The sequence below is a fragment of the Balearica regulorum genome, chromosome Z, assembly GCF_011004875.1.
Source record: "Balearica regulorum gibbericeps isolate bBalReg1 chromosome Z, bBalReg1.pri, whole genome shotgun sequence".
NCBI classification, from domain to species: domain Eukaryota; kingdom Metazoa; phylum Chordata; class Aves; order Gruiformes; family Gruidae; genus Balearica; species Balearica regulorum.
In genome coordinates this window covers 48,847,128-48,868,629 of record NC_046220.1, presented here as the reverse complement: position 1 = coordinate 48,868,629, position 21,502 = coordinate 48,847,128, and the positions used below count along the sequence as shown (strand labels likewise).

At 39.8% G+C, this 21,502-nt stretch overlaps 1 protein-coding gene across 7 annotated transcripts in view; it reads right to left on the bottom strand.

Moving 5' to 3' along the window:
• The window catches only part of TJP2 (tight junction protein 2), a 73,188-nt gene that overhangs the window by 14,794 nt on the left and 36,892 nt on the right, over window positions 1–21,502 (bottom strand). For 6 of the 7 annotated variants that reach the window (XM_075739235.1, XM_075739238.1, XM_075739240.1 and 3 more), the window contains 6 exons: window positions 8,563–8,616; window positions 6,406–6,530; window positions 3,924–4,026; window positions 2,615–3,194; window positions 942–1,045; window positions 633–786 (listed from right to left, as the gene is read on the bottom strand). In XM_075739235.1, coding sequence (XP_075595350.1) covers window positions 633–786; window positions 942–1,045; window positions 2,615–3,194; window positions 3,924–4,026; window positions 6,406–6,530; window positions 8,563–8,607 — 1,111 coding nt within the window. In that variant the 5' untranslated portion in view covers window positions 8,608–8,616. Of the gene's footprint in view, window positions 1–632; window positions 787–941; window positions 1,046–2,614; window positions 3,195–3,923; window positions 4,027–6,405; window positions 6,531–8,562; window positions 8,617–12,180; window positions 12,294–21,502 lie in introns of all 7 variants that reach the window. The other variant, XM_075739237.1, reaches the window with a different exon arrangement.

Here is a 21,502-nt window from a genome sequence, read left to right as displayed (position 1 = left end):
GTAAAACTTACAAAAATTGCACCCAGTATTCTGACATCAGAGAAGGAAATACCTTCCACTAAATAATGTAACATCCTGCCCCCCCCTGTAACATCCTGAGCCCTTTCCAAAGTAAGATTATGTTGAGAGATATATCTCATACACTGTGAGAGATCATTTGTGCAGAATAGATACTGGAAATAGAAACCAGTTGCCCAGGGGAACTTAATTTCCTGTTGCCCTGACATTTTTTCCTTCCCGCTGAATGCTGTCATGAATGTTAATGCTGTCAGGAGGAGAGACCAGTCCAATCCACTTGTTTTTGAAACTGAAGTCTTTTATTAAAGCAACTGACTTGACTTGCTTGTTCTGAGAAGTAAGATTGATCATGCCAGACAAACGTTGCTACTTCTATCTCTGCCTCTGCCCAAAATGTAATTATATGATTACTACAAAATTCGTCTTTCACCTAAAGGAAGTGGGCTTGATGCTTCTTTGCATATTATTTAGGTTTGTTTGTGTTAGGTTATTTTTGGTTTTGTTTTTTATATTTATTTTTAAAAGAACCTAGTACCACTCTACCACAGCAAAACACTAAGTTCCATTCTGTCCCTGCACAGAGTCCAGATCTTTTTATCCACATTAAACCTCACCATCCATTTCAGAGTCACTGTCGTTCAGTGAAGGAATGTTGAGCAGTGTCTGTTTTCTGTCCCTGAGGACAACCAGCTGGAGCTTCCCCCGTGACTTCTCAATCAATTTTCGGGCATCAGCTAAAGACATGTTCTCTGTCACAGTACCATTGATCTGGATTTAAAAAGGCAACAATAACACTACAAGTAAGCAAACATGTCTATATTGTGCTCAAGTTTAATAGTGAACTTGACTACAAAATGACTTATTCCAGAGTAACCACTATAACAAGTGCCTGCTAAACTGCTAGCGATATAACCAGAACAGACCTTGAGAATGATATCCCCTTCGTGAAGGTTGCCATCTTTGGTTGCTAGGCCAGTACGGGTCATTTCTTTTATGAAGATCTGACTTCCAAGCCGGAGGCCATATTCTGAAATCGGGGAAATAATCCACTGTAGCTTAGAAGATGAGCAAGGATGCATTTTTTTAAAAACTATACAGTGCACATGCATCGCACCCCATTACAACGACAAAAGAAAAAAATATGTGCACCTAGTAAACCCACTTAACCCTAGGCTAACTCCTATATCTGTGCAGTCACCACAATAAGAACAAACAACAATCCAAAACCAATCACAGATGGATGATTAGTCTGCACCTTCAACAGCAAAACAATGCTGTCATTCTGGAGGTACTTACTGACACGCTGGACTAGATTCTCTCTCTGTATCATATTTTGCATGGCATAGAGAGGGAAAAGAGTCAAAAAGCGCTAATAGAAGAGCTGTTTTTTTCACTAGTTGCTGCATGTTTACCCTCTCCTATCTGTATCCCAGTGTCTCAGTTCTTTCAGACAAAGGATTTTTTTCTTCCCTCCCCTCACCCCCCTTTTTTCCCTTTGATCCAAGTTACTTGGATCAGTATATTTGCTACTTAAAAAGAAAGGCAACACTCTTAAAACGTGCACATCCTAGAACAACAGTAAAGGAAGGAAACAGTTATCTGCTTTAAAAAATCACCACATTTGAGTGAGTTTGCAGAGTATCCATATGTGTGGCAGAAATTATTATGGAATTACTAGCTACATATAAAACTTAGCAAAGACACCTTAAATTTCTCCTTATTTGTATACCTGTCTGCATTATCTTTACAAGTGAAAACATTATAGGCAAGGGAAGAAGAGGAAGGAGGGAAAGAGGTCCTGGCCAAAGTCAATGAAAAAAGAGGTTAGCTCCTGCACACAAAGCTTAGATGAGCAGAAAGTTCTCACAAATCACAACAGGGCAGATTAGAAAAAAAAAACAAAATCACTCACAAAACCCCACCAAACAAACCACCACCCCCTCCCCCCAAAAAAAACCCCAAACCAAAACAAAAAACCCAACCAAAAAAAAAAAAAACAGAAAAGAATGCACAACCTAATCTCAGATATGCTTTATAGCACAGGAGTCTATTTCACAGCACATGAAAGATTTTGGCTTTCATTTACACACTCCGATACTCAGCAAAGAAAAGCTGTTTCAGCTGTTGCTACCTCAGTATTCTTTAACTACTTTCTGAAGTACTCAGAACCAAACAATACTTGGAACTAACTTACTTATAGTGGAGGGAAGAAGTAAGTACACTATTAAAAGCAGAGTCTACTCTTCAACCTTTGTAGCTGACCCTTTTGTAGATGTGCCAAGTGTAATGCTAATCATGATTAAATCCGTGTTTCCCACCAGAACCAGAAAAATAGGGCAGAGAAAATGGAAAACCAAAGGACACAGTGGCTTGAAAAGACTGAAACGATGTGGGTGAAGAGTTCTTTATTCAAAGTTCAAGGTGCTGGAGGGAAAAGCACCCCAAACCAGCCAGGAAGAATGAAAGAAGAACTTAATCAGTTAGAAAACTCAACATTTAACCTGTAAAAGTAGAGAATATTCAGCTCCTCTCCCTCCCCCACCAAAATAACATGCTGCATTAGAAGTCAATTCCTCTCCTCCCCTACTATACCTACCTTCATTATGTCTGCCTTTTGTTAAGAGAACACCGATGGGTCCATTCTGATCCTGTGGTCCTAGGTACTCATGCTGATGGTGTATTTCAGGTGAAGGACTTCGGGAATGAAGTCTGTCCCGACTTCGACTCCCTGCTTCCCTCCCGTATCTAGGATCAGGTTGAGACCCGTGACTATAACTGGGTGGGCTGTAGTCTCCTCTGTAGTCCTGTTCATAGCTACCATCCCTGTCAATGCTCCTTCCCCTGCTCCGATCTCTTCTATAGTCTCGATCCAAGCTCCTGTCAACGCTCCTACCACGACTTCGATCACGGCTGTAGCTGCATTCCCTGTCGTGGTCTCTGCTTCGGTTACGCCCTCTGTCTCGTTCATCTCTATAGCTCTGATCCAGGCTGTGTCCCCAGCTTTGGCTGCGCCCTCCGTTACCACTATGCCAGCTTCTATCACTGTAGCCACTTCGAGCACTTTTGCCATCAAATTCTGCATGGTCATCCATTACATCTAAAGCTCTGTCCTCATAGTCAGTTGAGGGACTTCTCTTCAACGCAGCAGCCTGCACTTTCCTTGGTCTTTTCACTACCTGTTCAGTGCAATATGAAACAAAGGAAAAACCCTCCAATGGTCAGAACATGAAATTCAACAGATTAATATTCTCCACACTTCAAATAGACATTGGGGGGAAAAACCACAAAAAAACCCCAAAACCAAACACATCCCCCCCACAATGTTTTGTTTATAGAACAAACAGTAAATTATTTAGATGTCCAGAAGAAATACTTACTATTTGGGAGGACAAAGAACAGTAGGAGAATTTTAAAAAAAAAAAAAAATCAGATCAGCAAGGACATCCTTTTACCTTTGCAACACTGAGTAATGAATAATTTTTTTCTTTTTCTAGATGACTTCTAAAAATGTAACAAGCCTCCAGAAGAGCTGTAGATGCCTCTTTCAACTAATGAAGGTGAATCTGGACAGCAAAATCTTGGACAAGGTTTGTGTGTGCAGGACATCATCTGCCTCACATAACTTTCATTTTTTCAAACTACCACTCATTATTCAGTAAAATTAAAGATTGAGGACATCCATTTGATTCCCAGTTTTTCAATGGGATAACTTTGTGACACTTTGCTTAATTTTTGTTTCACCTGTAAAAACTATGTCTTTGCTTTGTTTTATTTACTTTGTAGATTTTATTGCGCAAAGGCTTACTTTATGCATTTATAGTACAGTTCATAAAAGAAAACCAAAATCTTTACTGGTTGCACAGGTACATACCACTGTAGAGGGAATACATTTGTAATTTACTTACAATGGTGGCCACTTTTCCACTTTTCCTAAGCTGTTGGACTGCAAAAGAATGTGGAACGTTTTCCATTGGGGTCCCATTAACTATGACCACCCGGTCATTTTCTCTAGAAGAGGGAGGAGGGGGAGAAGAAAGAAAAAGAAGAAAAAAAAAAAAAAAGATTTAAGGGGAGTCTTCATGAAAAAACACAGGAACAATTTCCGTCGTCCGTCGTCCCCCCCCCCCGCCATGGGAAACCTATGGATTTCATTCACTTTAACAGGGAGTTTTGCTTAAAAACTGTGTTTATTATACAAACATTACAATACCAAAATACTAGAAGCAGGTTTCAGTATGATTAAAAATTAGACTTTGGGTAGCAGTGTGTATCTTTTACATGTACTATGTTCAGTTTAAGTACCTTGCCATAATGTCAAAGAAGATTTTTGTTTTTCAAAGAGTATTTGTGATGAACATTAAAGCTTTTATCGTCCTTTTTTTTTTTTTTAGTTCTTTCAGAACTCCTAGTCTTTCATATCTAGTGCTAGATTTTTTTCATACCAACATAAGACTTTCAAGAGAGCTTCAAATTGCTACAGCTATAGCAGTATTCAGACAAATCTTCACAAGTACCACTCCAGTATGCTTTTCTGACAGACTGGTATTCCGGTCCCATCTACTCTGAAGAAGGATGATTTTGGAGGAAAAACCCAACCAAATTATAATACACAAAAAGTCCTCCCTGCCCTAAAACATAGGCCAAAAGAGATTACTAACTTGTCTATTCAAACTTCCTGCATGTCAAAGAGACCATTAAGACTTAACTCAGTCACTTCGAGGAGACAGCCCCATAACACATTATTAATTAAAACCCATATCTTCCAGAAAGGTATTTCAGCGCAAAAAGTGCAGATAAAAAAAAAAAAACAACAAACAAATAAATAAAAAATCTACCACTCCTCGTATCAGTTTATTCTGGTGACTACTTGGTTACTAACCTTACAGTCAGGCATTAGCTCAATCAATTACTGGTTACAGTGCCATCTTCTGCTAGATAAAAGAAATCTTTAGTACCCATTATTTTCTCTTCACTATAATAAAGTCACATCACAATCTTCTTGTTAAATAAGAAGATTACATACTTTAAGCCTCTTTTTGTAAGGTACTTTTGGTAACTTCTGAATAATTTTTGTGCCTCTTTTCATACCCTTCCAATTCCTTCTACTGAATGAATATGCCAGAACAGCATGCTATACTCCAGTATTGGTTTCATCTGGGCTTTATGTGAGTTAAAATAGCTCTCTTCACAGTCCATACATCCAAAGACAGTATTAAACTTATTGTTGTAACACTACATCAAGAGCTCCCATCTATTAATGCTCACTCTACCCTAAAAAGGACTGCAGAATTATAATTCCCCACACACTCTGAAGCTTAGGCTTATATTCCTTGGTTTGTTGGAGAAACGCCTTTGCATTCAGTTTTCCTCAGAATATGTTTTGTCTGAATGTGCCCAAATTGCTTGGTATTGCCTTGTCATCATCAATTTACCTAGGATTTTATATAATTCATTGATGTGATTCTATTCCCAAATTACAGGTGATTATGGAACAGGATAGATGGATATTGGTGGTGTGCAGGGATCACCGCTATAAAATGAAGGCTTTGTACATTTCTGTTGAGAATGATTTGTTATCTGCTTCACAATAATCCTTTTATCCAGTCCTGCAATAACTACTCCCATGTTAGCCTTTTAATTACCTCACCAAAAATAAATGTTTGGCAAAAAAGCCCGAATCACTCTTTTGAATTACTATTACTGCACAACTTCGGCACTCTTCCAAATTGTCTAGTCCTCATCAGGTATTCCAGGTCAAAGGATGAAAAACTGATCAGCAGTGGGCTAGAATCTGTTTTTCTCAGCCTACAGATTTAAAATTGCTTGTCCATGATAGATACTGCCTCACCAAGGATGATGTTACCAGGAGGACTACAGCAACATGTTATTTCCATATTTTTTTCTTTCAAATATAAATATTTAGCAAATACTTTTGTTTCTTTTCCTTCCTCCATTATTGCTCCTGACATCTTAGGAGTGAAGACCCTTTTTGGGCTGACTTAAGCCATTCTCTTGAATACTAATGATTGATCACTGTGTTTCCTAGAGGAAGAACTGGGAGAATGTTTTAAGATACTAAGTATTTCTACAGTTTCTTTAAAAGAAAGATAATCTTATCAGAAACATACTTAACTATAAAAGCTTTTCAACACCACTGAAATATAATTCCTTACAAGACAGAAAATAAAAACACCTCCAGTGGAGGTTTTGTTTTGTGGGTTTGGTTTTTTTTTCAAATTTAAAACAGGCATCTAGGTTTTCAAGAGGGCATCAAATCTTGAGTGGATTAAATCACCAGGATTTGAACCACGCCTGTCTGAAGGTTTTATGTATTCTACAACCATGCCCCTCAAAATATGCCAGACAGAGAAATAAGAAATTGCTTACTGAAGTAATCCATCTGCTGGACCACCTGGGAGAACATCTGAAATGACTATTGATGTTTCGCCATTTTCAAAATGAGGGTTATCTCTGCCGCCGGAAACTGCAATCCCAAATCCTCGTTTTGAATCCTTTACAGCAAAGACAAATACAACAAAAGTAAATTCCATCCATAGGAATTTTGATAGGGAGAAAGAGGAGTAACACAAATGTTCTTGTGATGGCACTCTGCCTCGATTTATTTAAAGTATGATGGTTGCATGCAGAGTTGCAGAAATACACAGCACCTCTAGATTTAAAAAGGAATGTGTTTACAAATCTCTGTAACAAGACATGTTCCCATGTTCCAATACCTCAGTCTACAGCCATGTGATGGTTAGTAATTAAGCAAAGGACTCACTAACTTAGCCTGCATTTTGCTCCATCATCCACCTGGTTATTAATACCAAATTTATTATTAGATAAATCTATTTTGTTAGTGATGCTTGGGAAACTGGAACAGCTTTTCCAGGATCTCATCTTCATTATGATTGCTATCTAGTTTCTAATAACTACTTCTCCTTAATCAAACTAAACAAGATCATGGCTGATTACAAAAAGTAAACAGTGACATTGTGAATTCCCTATAAGTATTCTCTCTCACAATCAACTATTTTAAATATGTAATTTATGTCAAACCTGTTGTCATAGAAATATCAGATCCATAAAAGCCCTAAGATAGCATTCATAAAATCAGGGAAACACTTAATAGGGTGCGAAGGAAGCAGGTCTATAACACCAAACCTGAGAACTCTTAGCGTAACTGAACTGCAGACAAGAAGGTGTACACAAACCCATACATTTTGTTAAACACACAGGTTTAATTTTATCAGCTATTTAACTTACAACTCCTATCACTATAAAATACAAATTATGCTACATTTAAACAAAATATTTTAACATAGTGGCAAAGTAATACACCAAATTAAAGTGGAGCTTTTCTCCTCAACTCACACTCAGCATGTGAGAGTTCATCACGTGCCAGGTCCTGTTCCACTAACATCAATGTTAAGCGGTTATTTCTTTGAGGAGGAAAAAAGCAATATTTTTTTTTTAAATAGCACTTCACTCGCTGCACCTTAGTTTTACGGGAAACAGTTTGATTCTTCAAGCCAAAACAATACAGAATTCAAAATAATGATAAAAGTCATTGGTAGTGGCTGATGCAGCAAGTCCAACAGCCGTTTGCCACATGAGTAGTATAAGCCTGTCTCTGAGCAAAGAAGTAATGCTCATTTACACAATATTCAAGATCTGAAAAGCTGGCAATTACAGGAACCAAGGTCTGCTTCTGCAATGTCTCTCCTGTCTACTTCTGTAACCTGAAAAACAATCCTTTCTCAACAACTCAGCACATAAAACAGGCTGTGTAGGAAAGATCGCTGGTTTACCTTGGGTCACCAAGTTGAGTTCATTGCAGAACATATAAAAAAGCCTGTAATCAGCACAGTACATGCTGCTCACTGAACCCAGATCATCAGAACAGCTGGGAAAACCACCACCACCAAAACACACATCCTGTACCATGGTGTGGCAGCCTAGCCGTTAAAGAACTCAGAAACAAGAGGTCTACTCTCTTTAACTCAAAAGGACTCTACATAATGAGATACTTCCACTTTTCTTAGTTGAATTGTTAGAAGTGACACCTATAGTCTGTATATTTTAGAAATTTTGATGACAGTAGTTTTCCACTAGATTCTACACTGGTAGGTATTAAAGTATAAACAAACAAACAAAAAAAATCAGTGTAATCATGTTCAGTGATTACTATAAAGTTTGGGCACAACCGCTTCATAGAACCATCTGCTTTGTTTTTAAGGTTATTCAATGATGAATTTAGCTATGTGGCTGGCATGTGGTATATTACACTGTCATTGCAAAGACCAAGCAGTAGCAAACATAGCACTTAAATTGTTAATTTAATTTACTCTTAACGTCAGAGAGTCACATTATTGTATCAGTAACTAGCAATTAAGCTTTAAAATGAAAAACATATCTGCTTTGGACAACAAATTAATCCTATTCTAGACTCAGATATGCTAATAACTTCTATTGTAAAACATATTCAGACTAAACCAGTGCTTGAATATTTGAAAACTAAAAATATAACAGGCACTCACTCACCTTTTGTAAGGTCACAGTGTACTGTTCCCATATCAGCTCTTCCATGCCTGGGGCCTGTTGCACACAGAAACCAATTAGTAAAACACAAAGCATACAACTATCTAAATTAAAATATAAAATACCCCATTAAAACACAGGAATAAAAATAAGGCGTGTATTCTAATGATTTGGTAGAGTTAGTATGAATGTATGTATTTCAATTAATGATGATTTTTCTTTAAAAAGACAAAAAATATTAATAGGTCCAGGGTGATAGAATCCCTTCACATTTCACTGATTTAACAGCTCATTTGGATTTTCTGGAAAAGTCTCATTCAGCAAAAGCATTTAATTCAGATCACACTAGCATTATATAGCTCCAATTCAAGTAACACTCAAAATACTTAAGGAAGAACTCTCCATTCCAGTATGCAATACAATTAGCAGTTGAAACGGAGGTTTTCCAAACAAACTACCCTTCAGATCTTTTGCTTTTTGGTCATGTGGATTTAACAAAATGTTTTGTCCACTATGAATTACGTAATTGAGTATTTAGGTTCCCCTCAAAAAATTAAATTTTACAGGAAAACACAGTGTATCACTCTATAGCACTGATATATCTATTTCTGTGACACTTCTCAGAAACATTTTTTCCCATTTCCAGTTAAAACTGATCCTGAACTGATCAGTTTTTCTTACATAATATAACCTGAAATCTTTCCAACATCACAGCTTAAAATATAATACAGAATAATCACCCAGCTGTGATGCATCATATAGGACACAGACAGCCCCTTCAGTGCCTGCCCTGTAAAATGAGGGGGAAAATGAGCCACAATATTTGAGGCACTGCAAATATTTCAAAATGCAAAGCATCCATTGCAGAAGAAAAATCCAGGCATTGCATGAGTACATGCACACATGTACTCAAGCCATAGGTTCATTTGTTTTTACTGCTAAAAGTGGTCTTCTTTCTTGGGAAGCTAAGAGTTTGCTCAGAAAACTGAAGTTCAGACAGAAGCTCAGTTTTGACTTAATGGTCTTTTTAAAGGCATTAAAGAGATTACAGGCAACTAAACTCCAAAACAATACACAGAGAAGTGTCACAGAGAAGTCACACTGGAAGGGTATGCCTGTACTTTAAAGCATCCCCTCTATTTCCAGAGTGAAAGTCTTCTGGAAGTACACAACTGTTTAACAAGCTATGGATGCTGCTGCTGGAATGCAAAGAAACCCCAGAGTTGGGGCTGTTCAGCCTGGAGAAGAGAAGGCTCCAGGGAGATCTAATTGTGGCTTACCAGTACCTAAAGGGGCCTACAGGGAAGCTGGTGAGGGACTGTTTATCAGGGAGTGTAGTGACAGGACAAGGGGTAATGGGTTTAAGCTGAAGGAGAGTCGATTTAGATTAGATGTTAGAAAGAAATTCTTTACTGTTAAGAGTAGTGAGGCACTGGAACAGGTTGCCCAGGGAGGCTGTGGAGGCCCCATCCCTGCAAGTGTTTAAGACCAGGTTGGATGGGGCTTTGGGCAACCTGGTCTAGTGGAGGGTGTCCCTGCCTGTAGCAGGGGGGTTGGAACTAGATGATCTTTGAGGTCCCTTCCAACCCAAACCATTCTATGATTCTATGTACCCTTCCACCGGATTCAGAGCACCCTAAAAAGGAACTTGGTTTATATTTTCCATTGCACATTCACTGTATTGAAAGACAAACTTAAAATTTAAGTCCTACTCAGAGTTCCTGAGAGAATACGCAAAACATTCAGCATTCTTACCAGGAATTTTACAACACTGAACAGTGTTAAATTTCCACTGTTCTCCCAGAAAAGGAACAATGCTCTCAGTTTCCAGAATCTTTTGGGTCTAATTAAAAAGTTCATTTAAAATAGTTGGAGGAGAGGATGGCTTATATTAAAAATAATACAAGTAAGTATTCCTAGATTTCTGCTCATCTAGATCAGGCAAGAATAAATGGCATTTATAACTGTTAGTATTAAAACATATATGTCTTGGGTCAGTGAATTATTCTGCTGAAGCACACGGTGAAATTATTTTATCTGATATTCCCATTTAACCAGCTGATATGTGTAACCTTTCAACTAGCTGACACCAAACTGTCTCACTACATATATTACCTTACACAGAGAACCTTCCATAAGTAAAAAATTTCTCCTCAACTAAGCACTTTTTCTGAGCTGCTGTGGTGCTACAGTAAATAGAAGTGACTAGGGTTGCTTGTCTGGCATGTATAAAAGTATGTACACAGTTTACCTACTACTGGCTACAGCATCACTGTCCTGCTTTTCTATATGATATTTTTAAGCTCTGCAGAAAACCAGTCTGTGCTATAGAAGGACCTCAGTGTCATTTAAATTCCAGTTGAGTTCACTGAAGAAAGTTTTAGAAATGAAAAACAGTATCAAATGATGGGTAAAATTTGAAGAACAAGCAGGTGGGTTCAAATTTTGTAGAAGCCATCCTTCTCACTGTATAAAAGCCTCAACAACTTAGACGTGTAAGAACATCACTTCAGTTTGCACTGCATGCAGTTCTTACCAACACTACCTCCCAGCCTAGAATACTGAGTCCAGCTCTGCACGTGCAAAATACCAAGGCAGGCAGGATGCAATCGATGAGATTGCTACCTGTGGGGACAACGAGTAGCAGAGTTGCCTTATGCTTCCAGAAGCTCTCACACCAGGTCTTTCAATACACTACCTGCTAAAGGAGGGCCTGAGAAATGACTGTTTATTCAGTACAACACCGCAGAAAAAGGACTGAGGAAAGCACGGTAAAGATATTGGGAAAGGATTTATGGGTATGAAACAGGTAAGCTTACAGGAATTTCCTTCCAGAAAACTATGCCTCCCATGAGCAGTGGTTTAAGTAAAACCTTGTGCACAATTGGAGAGATGCATTGTGTAGTAAATCAAAGCACTGTAAACAACAGAGATAAATTTATTTTGCTCTGACAAATAAGTCTCATGGTACATGGTCACAAAAATAAGTAATAAGAATGGAAGAGAAACTACTGCCTACAGACACTAACTATGATTGCAAGATTTTGAGCCTATAGTATCATCTCACCTGTGCCTAAGAAAAGTTCCTTATAGTATCAGTGACTGTTTCAGGTACTTTCTGTGTAAATTTTTTGGCTTGAAACTGTTGCTGAACATTAAACAAAACCTAATTAAATAATTCACTTTTAACTTCATAAGTATTTGTTAAATTAATACATTTTTAGAAACTGCTCCTTAGGAAACCGTCTCCCATTTGCTGTATGGTATATTAGCAAAGGAAAGTACACTATGTACTGGCAAAGCTGATTTTGTGCAACATAATTACCAAGACAACAGGACTAGTTGTGCCATACCGATAAAGCTATGCAGGCTCTGTAACAGTTCAGAGAACTGAATGGTCACCTTGGAAGCCCATAAGGCACAGAACACATCTGTACTCCCTCAAATCTCTAAGCAATAATCTCTTTAACATTATGAAACATATTGGTGCTTGCCATTGCCATGATACTAACCCATACTGGCAGATTAACGGAGAAGATAAGATTGAGAGGGAGGGAGAAACTACAAATGTCATAAATCATCAGTTGAAGACTTGATCAAAACTAAGAGTGAAGTCTCTACCACAATTGTAAAATTCCCGTATTCCACGTCTAGTGATATGACTCTTCTCTGAACGCATCAAGTGATGGGTTACAAAAAGCCTCCATCACCTTGCCAATTTCTTCATAGTTCATCTGTAAATAAACACAAAGGGATCCTGAGCAGCCTGTGCATCCCTTACGGGATTGCAACTTCACTGCAAGATTGCACACCACAACACTGGAGAGAGAAAGGCTGGCAAAATGGTTAAGGATCCCACCTCCAGTTACTAATAGCAACTGTTTTGCAAGTCTACCCAGGTTTCACACAGATAGCAGGTTACCTGCAGTAAATGCAAATTACTGTAATTAGCTAGTCTAAATTCATCAGCCGCTACAGGCAGTCCATTTCTAATTAGAACACCGTAGTCAGGATTTGCTTAAATCTGCCTAATGCTCATATACCAAAATGACAGGTGCTTTCTACATACCCAGAATAGACTGCTTAACAGAATCTTTGGCAGGAAACTAGTCAAAGTGCTAAAATCGTCTGTGTGCTACAAACAGGCAGCTGTTGCAACTCTCACTGACAGTCATCAGAGATTTATGTAATTACTTGCTACTGAGAGATCCTGAACACAACTTCATTCACATTAAAAGAAGAACAAAACCAGAAGATCTGCCACAACAGTTATCTGGCTATGAAAATGGGTTGGAGAAGGAAGGGATATATGGGGGGGGGGGGGAGTGCAGGTAGAAAAGACTTGGAGTAAGATGCAACAAAAAGCAACTCACGTGCCCTTTCAAAATCCCCAACTTTTTGACTGCATGTGACCACATTCTCTGCAGAGCTTGAGCTGTCTTCATTGTTGCAGGATATAATCTGTGAGGGGACGCCGTATAGCCCCGTCTTTTCATCTGTTTCCACCACTCAACAGTTATGTAATTCTAATACAATAGTGGCCTACATACTCGAACAAATCCTGCCGTCAGTTTCACACAGAAACACATCAAAACCACAGTAGGGAAATCTACCAGGAGTTTAACTAACTTTCACTTTAAGAGACCCCAGGAAAAAGCAGTACTATAATCTTACATTTTTTTAAAAAAAATTAAGCGTCAGAAACAGATCATTATATAGCAAGTTATTCTTCTTCCATGCACATATGGGTTCATCCCACCAGGAACCTACTTAAAACTTCAAAGAAAAAAGGCTTAGGAAGCACAGTGCAGATTATTTGAAAATTAATATTCTGACTATTTTATAGTAAAAATTACCGCTTGACTCCACTAACGTGAATGACACTACGGTTTAGCAGCCTCTATCACATCTTAACAATTTAACTGCTGAATCTAGAAAGTCTTTATGCACAAATAAGTGTATACATAAGAGTAATCCCTTCAACTGCACATGTAAAATTACACGTAAACACTTGCAGAGCTGCGGACTTGGCTCTAGCAAGCAAAAAAGGAAACAGAAACAAAATTATAATAGCTGCAAATGAGATACTCCCTCTGTCCTCAAATATTTAGTAAGATATTTGTAAGCATGATAAGCTAATCATACAGCCAAACAGATGACTTAATTGGAAAACAGGTCAAGCTATCAGTTCCATCTATGCCACATGAATGCTGTGAAATTTAAGCCTTAAGTGAACTTTTACCCTAGACTTTAAGTAAGTTTCACAGGCAGTGAACAAATAGGAACGCATGCCAAATTCACTACACAATGCTGAGATGTCCATCCGCAGATTGTATTTTTCATTAGTAGAACATTAGTTCTTCATTAGTGCTTAAGAGTAAGAATTCAGACAGCAGTGGAAAATGTGGAGTGTTTTTTGGTTTTGTTCTTTAGTTTTTTTCCATTGTAAATCAAAACTGAATTCAACATCTTGTGTTTCAACTGTGACCCCATCCCTGCACTGGCCAGCAAAACTAGGATGAACACAGGCTTGCACCTTCAGTGCTGAGCCGTGGAGGGTGAACACCCTTTAGCCTGCACTGAGGGTATCCAGGAGAAATGCACTGACACCAGCCTCTGACTGGAGCTTCCCACTTCAGAGCACACCTGTGGATGTAAGTGGTTTAAGACTGTCATTAGAGTTTGGTCAAAATAGCTTAGAATCTCCATCAACATTTCTAAAGAAAAAACTCATTCCTCTGAACAGGCTCACATTCACAGCTTCCAAAGCTGCATTTTAAATTTATTTATTTATGTTTACAAAACTAGCAGGAAGCAGAAACAAATGTAAGGACGTACTTCAGACCTCTCTTGCCCTGTCTAAGCTGTCCTGCACTCCTCCTCCTTACCCTTACAAAGCTTCAGCAGCACTCCAAATCGAAGAGTGTCACCAAAAGACTATGATGTCACGGAGAACAAAAATGGCACAACATCGTCCATGAATGGTAGTGGTTATAACAGCAAAGACTCTTCTTCCTTAATTTTGGACTGCCTTTTTTCTAATGGAAAAGGAGAAAGATGGATGGATTCACTGCATCAAAATTTAAAAGGGACCCGAAAAGAAATTAAAAAAAAATAATTTAAAAAAAAATTAGGAAGTCTAGGAATGTTACTGCAAATTTTCTTGCATAGTCAGAACAGGAGCTGTGAAGAGACTGATGAGTTAATAGAAAGATGAAGGCTTTTGCAATTAGATATTTAATTTTTGGAGGAAAACAATTTCTCCAGAATAGGAATTTCTGTATTCATTTTTTTAAAATGAGATGGAAAGAAAGTATTTTTCTTTTTTTTAAACTAACAGACAAGTATTGTCCCAGATACTGTCTTTTGACCTTACCTGCATGCCTCTTTACAAAGGGTAAAGGAAACTAAAACCTAACTTCACCCCCAGCACAAGGATCACAGACTACAACCTTTAACATTTCACACTTATTTGACACCTGTTATCCATAGACATGTAAAACTGAAACTCTTTTTGAAAGCAAGCTCAACTCCAACAAGAGATGCACACCTTGGTCCTTTGTGGGAGTCTATCCAGACAATAAAATGTTTGTGATTCATGTGGGGAAAAATAAATTGAAAGCAAAGCATAATAATCTGGTTCTATAAACTGGGACTGTGAAAAGAAAAGCAGAGTTCCCAGAACACTCAACAGTGCAACCTCAGAATGTCACAACAAAGCCTTACAGCAGAAGGCAGCATCTCTCTATTCACCCAGGTGAAGAAGGACCTTCCTTACCTTGGCATGGTCTCCCCAGCAGAAAAGCTTACTAGCGGTCTTATACCTAGTACTGTCACCTTTTGATCTCTTCCTGTCTTAGCCAGCGAAGAAAAAGGGTGTTTCCTCGCATGCAATCTAGACAAGGCTGTGTAAGTAAGCAGAAGCGAAACCTGAAATGGTCTTGTTGGCTCTGTTATGGAAGTGACACAAAAAAAGAAGTCTTTCCCCACCCCCTGCCACCCTTTTCATCTGCTTCCATGGACTTAAGCATAAAACCCTTGAAAACTGAACCCAGGTTTTCCCTAAAGACAGGCTCCCGTACTGAAGATGATCAAGAACTTCAAGTTTAACTGAAAGTCAGCCACCTGTAAAGGACAGGGACAGAGGCTCTTCTAGTCACTGATATGAACAGCCAAGTGAAGGGACTCCAGAACTGCATCAAGATGTCAGCAGCATACCTGGTCTCAAAGACCAGATACATTATCAGAGGATTCAGAAACTGCTCTCATATGTCACCTGCCTGCCTAAAGGCAATTATGACAGATAAAATTGGATGACCCTAGATTTATAGGCATTCAAAGATGCTGATCCACTTCAATTTCTGGAGGATCCTCAAGAGATCCCCTCAATAGACAGGGGAGGCTGAGTGGAATGAGAAGCACTCTGCACATCAGTGTGTGAAGGTCCACACATACCCTTTTTCAGCTGCAGGCTGTGGCCTGATAGGCTATTAAAGGTGACTATGAAATGACGATCATGTAACATAAGCTGCATATCCAGAGTCTGCCAAGTATTCTTAATTAACGTAGTAAAAAGTGACTGGAGAGGAACAAGACCTTTATCAGGCCTTTCTCCTGCAGTAAGGAAGAATGCTAAAGCCACTTTTAAGTAAGAAGGCTCCGACTGAAGTGTTTTCATGAAGTGTCTGCATACGGTAAGGCAGATCTTTGATTAGTATCTAGGAGGATAAGAAAAACTATTTATCCATGGATCTTTTACAATAGAGCCAACATCTCACAAAAAAGAGGTTTTCTTGTTTTCTACCAATAAATGCTCTAATTCAGAGAAGCATTTCCTACTTTTGTGTAAGCTCCTGCACCTGTACAACCACCCCCAGAAGAGCAACAGATCGTCCTGAAGAAACAGGTTCCCAGAAGGATGAATGGCTCACATTAAAGCAAGAGAACTGATACAAAATGGTTTGTAAAAGATATCCACTAGGAATAACATGTAACTGCTCTTTAACAAGACAGAACCCCCCCTTTTTTTCCCCTCCTATGGTCATGAAGAAGACACACACGTAAGGGACAGATCCATGTTAAGAGATAATCAGTTCTTCTTTCACATCCAAGTAAAATCAAGATGGTTCTATTATCAGGATGCAGGAAGTTTAAGAAAAAGTCACATACTGTACAACTAAGTGTACCTCTGCACTAGAATGACAACTTCTGAAGGAAGAAAGTTACTATAGAAATGAGCTGTGCAGACAATCCTTTCTTCCTCTTTCCTCCAATGGAGAATTATCAGTTAGATACAGCCTTTGCTTTATCCCAAATTACTTGACAAGAACAAATACCTTGCTAACATAAAAGTATTTTGCTTGTAACAAGCACATTCATCATGTATTATCAGACTTTGTACGAGAAACATTTTTTCCAAAATGCACTTAGAAGCAGTAATCTCAAGATAAGCATTGTCTAAAAAGACCTATTTAAAGAAAACATAAACTGAGCATAATGTTTTTAGTCATTTGTTATTTATATATTTGATAAGTTGAATATCATTACACAGAAACACAAAAAAACCTGCTTTTAATGCAAAAGAAGTCAAAACTTTTCTTAATCATATTTCACTTAAAAGTCACACTATTCACTTGCTATGATTTGTAAATTCTATCTACAACAGCACTGGCAAGTACTATGTAAGTACACCATGCCTATTTCAGGCATTCAAAGACCAATCTTTACTACTTAAGTTGCATGAAAACATTTAAAACCATCAAATGAGAACTGTTTACTAGACAATAAGTTTTTTGGGGGTTTTTTTGTTTACTTCTTTCAGGAACAGTTTGAATCCAGCATGACAATGTCTCCCACAGTCATTATTATACACTATGCTCAGTACTATTCGAATTTTGCCTCCAGTCAGCAAAACTACTACTTAAAAAATACCCAGTACCAAAGCTGTCAGGTGCAGAGCCAAGAGTATAATTCAGGCTTCGTGATTTCAAGTCAAGTAGCCTATCCTCTGAAATGTGTTGTGCAAGGAAGCAAACACACAGATTTCCTCCATTTCTGTCAAACAAAAGTCTCACACCAAAACAGCCCCTGTAATAGGAAAACAGGGGGCAACATTCTGCCATTGTGGGAGTTTTAGCCACCTAATGGGGAAAAATTCCAGGGTGGCAGAACTTGCATTCATTTCTACCTCTTGTTGCACTATGACACTCCAAACACCTTTCAGACTGCAGACTGAACTAGAATCCAGTCCTATGCAGAACTGAACAGACGAAGGGCAACAATGCTGTTCACTAGACTACTGAGAATATCAATCAAAAGACATGTCTAGGTCTCATTTGCATTGTAGCCCTATTACTAACATTCACAGTGTAACGCCCCAGATTTTCTGGTGCACAAAAATTGTTTAAAAAAGTAAGTCAAAGGAGATGGGAAAAAAGTTGCATACGTACAGAAGATCTCTGATCTGTAGCTGTGACAAGTTTTGTGCTTTTTAATTCAAAATATATAATTTAATCCAGCTCACCGCATGCCAATGACAGACAATGCTTAAAGATAATGAAGGATATCACACAATCTGCCCGTAATAGCAGTCCCTGCACTAGCATTCTTTGAATGGTTCACAGTGATGGAAGAGCATTCCCAGTCGGAAGAATTTTTGCAGAAATTTGCCAGAGCACAGGAAAAAGTATATCAAAATAGAGGCATGGGATTTGAATTTTGAAAATTTTAATTATTCTGCAATTCCAAAAAATAAAGGGAATAACAAGTAACCTGGACACTGAAAAGAAGCCAGCAAAGAATGTGGCATTAGGCATCCCTTTGCCAGATTATCGAGTAAAGCACGTAATATCTGAATAGTTTTATTTGTTTTAACTCTGTATTAAAGAAACACCTAAATAAAACTGAGGAGGCTGTATGTATAAGTATCTAAGTAATGCATGCACTAGGCTCTTTTGGGGAGAAATAAAAAATTCAACTGTTTTCCAGGGAAATTTTTATCTGTCCATGCCAGTAAGACACTGCTTAGGTAAACTGTGTTTCCTATGTATTTAAAGCCAAACTTTTCCCAATTATGTTGAAGACTTTCAGACAGCAGGACAAAGACACAGGAGAATCAGGATTTTCTTAAAACATTTTGAGTTCCAGACACAATTTACCTTAGAAATAGCTAATAAAAATGCAAGGTGGGCTTGATTTTCTTTGCTTGCTTGCTTTCTAGATGCTTTCTTCTTCTCAGGCTCATTAAGGTTTCCTCACCTCTAGAATAAAGCACCTTTGGAAAGGTGACAGAAGACCAACACCCCTTTCCATCTTTGGCAATGCAGACTTCTCTTCCCTAACATTTACCTCATAGGATGGGTACAGTTGCACAACGTGTGAACTAAACAACAACTTCCTTTGGACTATAACAGTTTCCATACTCATCCTGCTCATTTACATGCAGCCTTTTGACTCACTCCATGAATTCTGCTGTTTGGCTCTTCAAAGTAAGCCAAAACAGCTTCCTAAACCCCCCCAAAGCAGCTAATCTTTTCCAACTGGATTACTCCTGCAATTTCTGTTAGCTGAACTGGCTTGCCAACAACAGCCGAATACCAGGAGATGAAGCAGAAGGAATGTTAGAACTCAGCACCTAAGATGAGCTCAGCTATCAGATGAAGCTTCACCTTCAAGGATGCACCAGGGTAGCAAAGCTGGATTTATTAAAGGGACAGATTAAATCATAGAATCGTTTAGGTTGGAAAAGACCTTTAAGATCATCAAGTCCAACCATTAACCTAACACTGCCAAGTCCACCACTAAACCATGCCCCTAACTGCCACCTCTACATGTCTTTTAAATGCCTCCAGGGATGGTAACTCAACCACTTCCCTGGGCAGCCTGTTCCAATGATGGACAGCTCTTTCCTGGAAGAAATTTTCCCGAATATCCAATCTAAACCTCTGTGTTGGTTTTGCGTGGCAAGGTTTTGGTAGCGGGGGGGCTACAGGGGTGGCTTCTGTGAGAAGCTGCTAGAAGCTTCCCCTGTGTCTGACAGAGCCAATGCCAGCCGGCTCCAAGACAGACCCGCCACTGGCCAAGGCCAAGCCAATCAGTGCCTCTGTGATAATATATTTAAGAAAAAGAAAAAACAGTTAGAGAGTGCTTTTGCAGCCAGAGAGAGGAGTGAGAAGATGTAAGAACATCTGCAGACACCAAGGTCAGTGAAGAAGGAGGGGGAGGAGGTGCTCCAGGCGCCAGAGCAAGATTCCCCTGAAGCCCGTGGTGAAGACCATGGTGAAGCAGGCTGTCCCCCTGCAGCCCATGGAGGGAGGATGAGGGGGTGTAGCGATTCCACTGCAGCCCGTGGAAGACCCCACGCCAGAGCAGGTAGAGGCACCTGAAGGAGGCTGTGGCCCTGTGGGAAGCCCGCACTGGAGCAAGCTCCTGGCAGGACCTGTGGATCCGTGGAGAGAGGAGCCCACGCCAGAGCAGGTTTGCTGACAGGACTTGTGACCCCGTGGGGGACCCACGCTGGAGCAGTTTGCTCCTGAAGGTCTGCACCCCGTGGAGGAGACTCACGTTGGAGAAGGCCGTGAAGGACTGTCTCCCGTGAGAGGGACCCCACGCTGGAGCGGGGGAACAATGAGTCCTCCCCCTGAGGAGGAAGAAGCGGCAGAAACACCGCGTGAGGAACTGACCGTAACCCCCACTCCCCGTCCCCCTGTGCCGCTGGGGGGGGCGGAGGTTGAAGCCGGGAGTGAAGTTGAGGCCGGGAAGATGGGAGGGGTGGGGGGAGGTGTTTTTAAGATTTGGTTTTATTTCTCATTCCTCTACTCTGTTTTGCTTAGTAATAAATAAGATGAATTCCCTCTCTAAGTTCGGTCTGTTTTGCTCGTGATGATAATTAGAGAATGATCTCTCCCTGTCCTTATCTCGACCCGTAAGTTTTTTTTCCATTGTACCTTTTCTCCCCTGTCTAATGAAAGAGGACAGTGATAGAGCGGCTCTGGTGGGCACCTGGCCCTCAGCCAGGGTCAACCCACCACAACCTCCCCTGGCTCAACTTGAGGACGTTTCCTCTCATCCTATCACTTTTCACTTGGGAGAAGATGACCAACACCCACCTAGCTACAACCTCCTGTCAGGTAGTTGTAGCGAGCAATAACCTCCTCTTCTCCAGGCTAAACAACCCCAGTTCCCTCCTCATACGACTTGTGCTCTAGACCCTTCACCAGCCTCGTTGCTCTTCTTTGGACATGCTCCAGCACCTCAATGTCTGTCTTGTCATGAGGGGCCAAAAACTGAACACAGAATTCAAGGTGCGGCCTCACCAGTGCTGAGTACAGGGGGACAATCGCTTCCCTACTCCTGCTGGCCACACTATTTCTGATACTACTTCTGCTATTGGCCTTCTTGGCCACCTGGGCACGCTGCTGGCTCATGTTCAGCCAACTGTCAACCAGCACCCCCAGGTCCTTTTCCACCAGGCAGCCACTCTTCCCCAAGCCTGTAGTGTTGCATGGGGTTGTTGTGACCCAAGTGCAGGACTTGGCACTGAGCGTTGTTGAACCGCACACAATTGGCTTTGGCCCATCAATCCAGCCTGTCCAGATCCCTCTGCAGAGCCTTCCTGCCCTCAAGCAGATCAACACTCTCACCCAACTTGGTGTTGTCTGCAAACCTACTGAGGGTGCACTCAATTCCCTCATTCAGATCATTGATAAAGATATTAAACAGAACTGGCCCCAGTACTGACTGAGCCCTGGGGAACACCACTTCTGACCGGCTGCCAACTGGACGTAACTCCACTCACAACTCTTCAGGCTCAGCCATCCAGCCAGGAGCACGGAAATAACAGCAACACAGAAAAAACCTTTTAATGGCAAAGACAGGAAAATTAAAGTTCCTGAATGGCTTTGAGGGTACTTAAGACAATGAGAAAATATATTCTCTCCTGCTT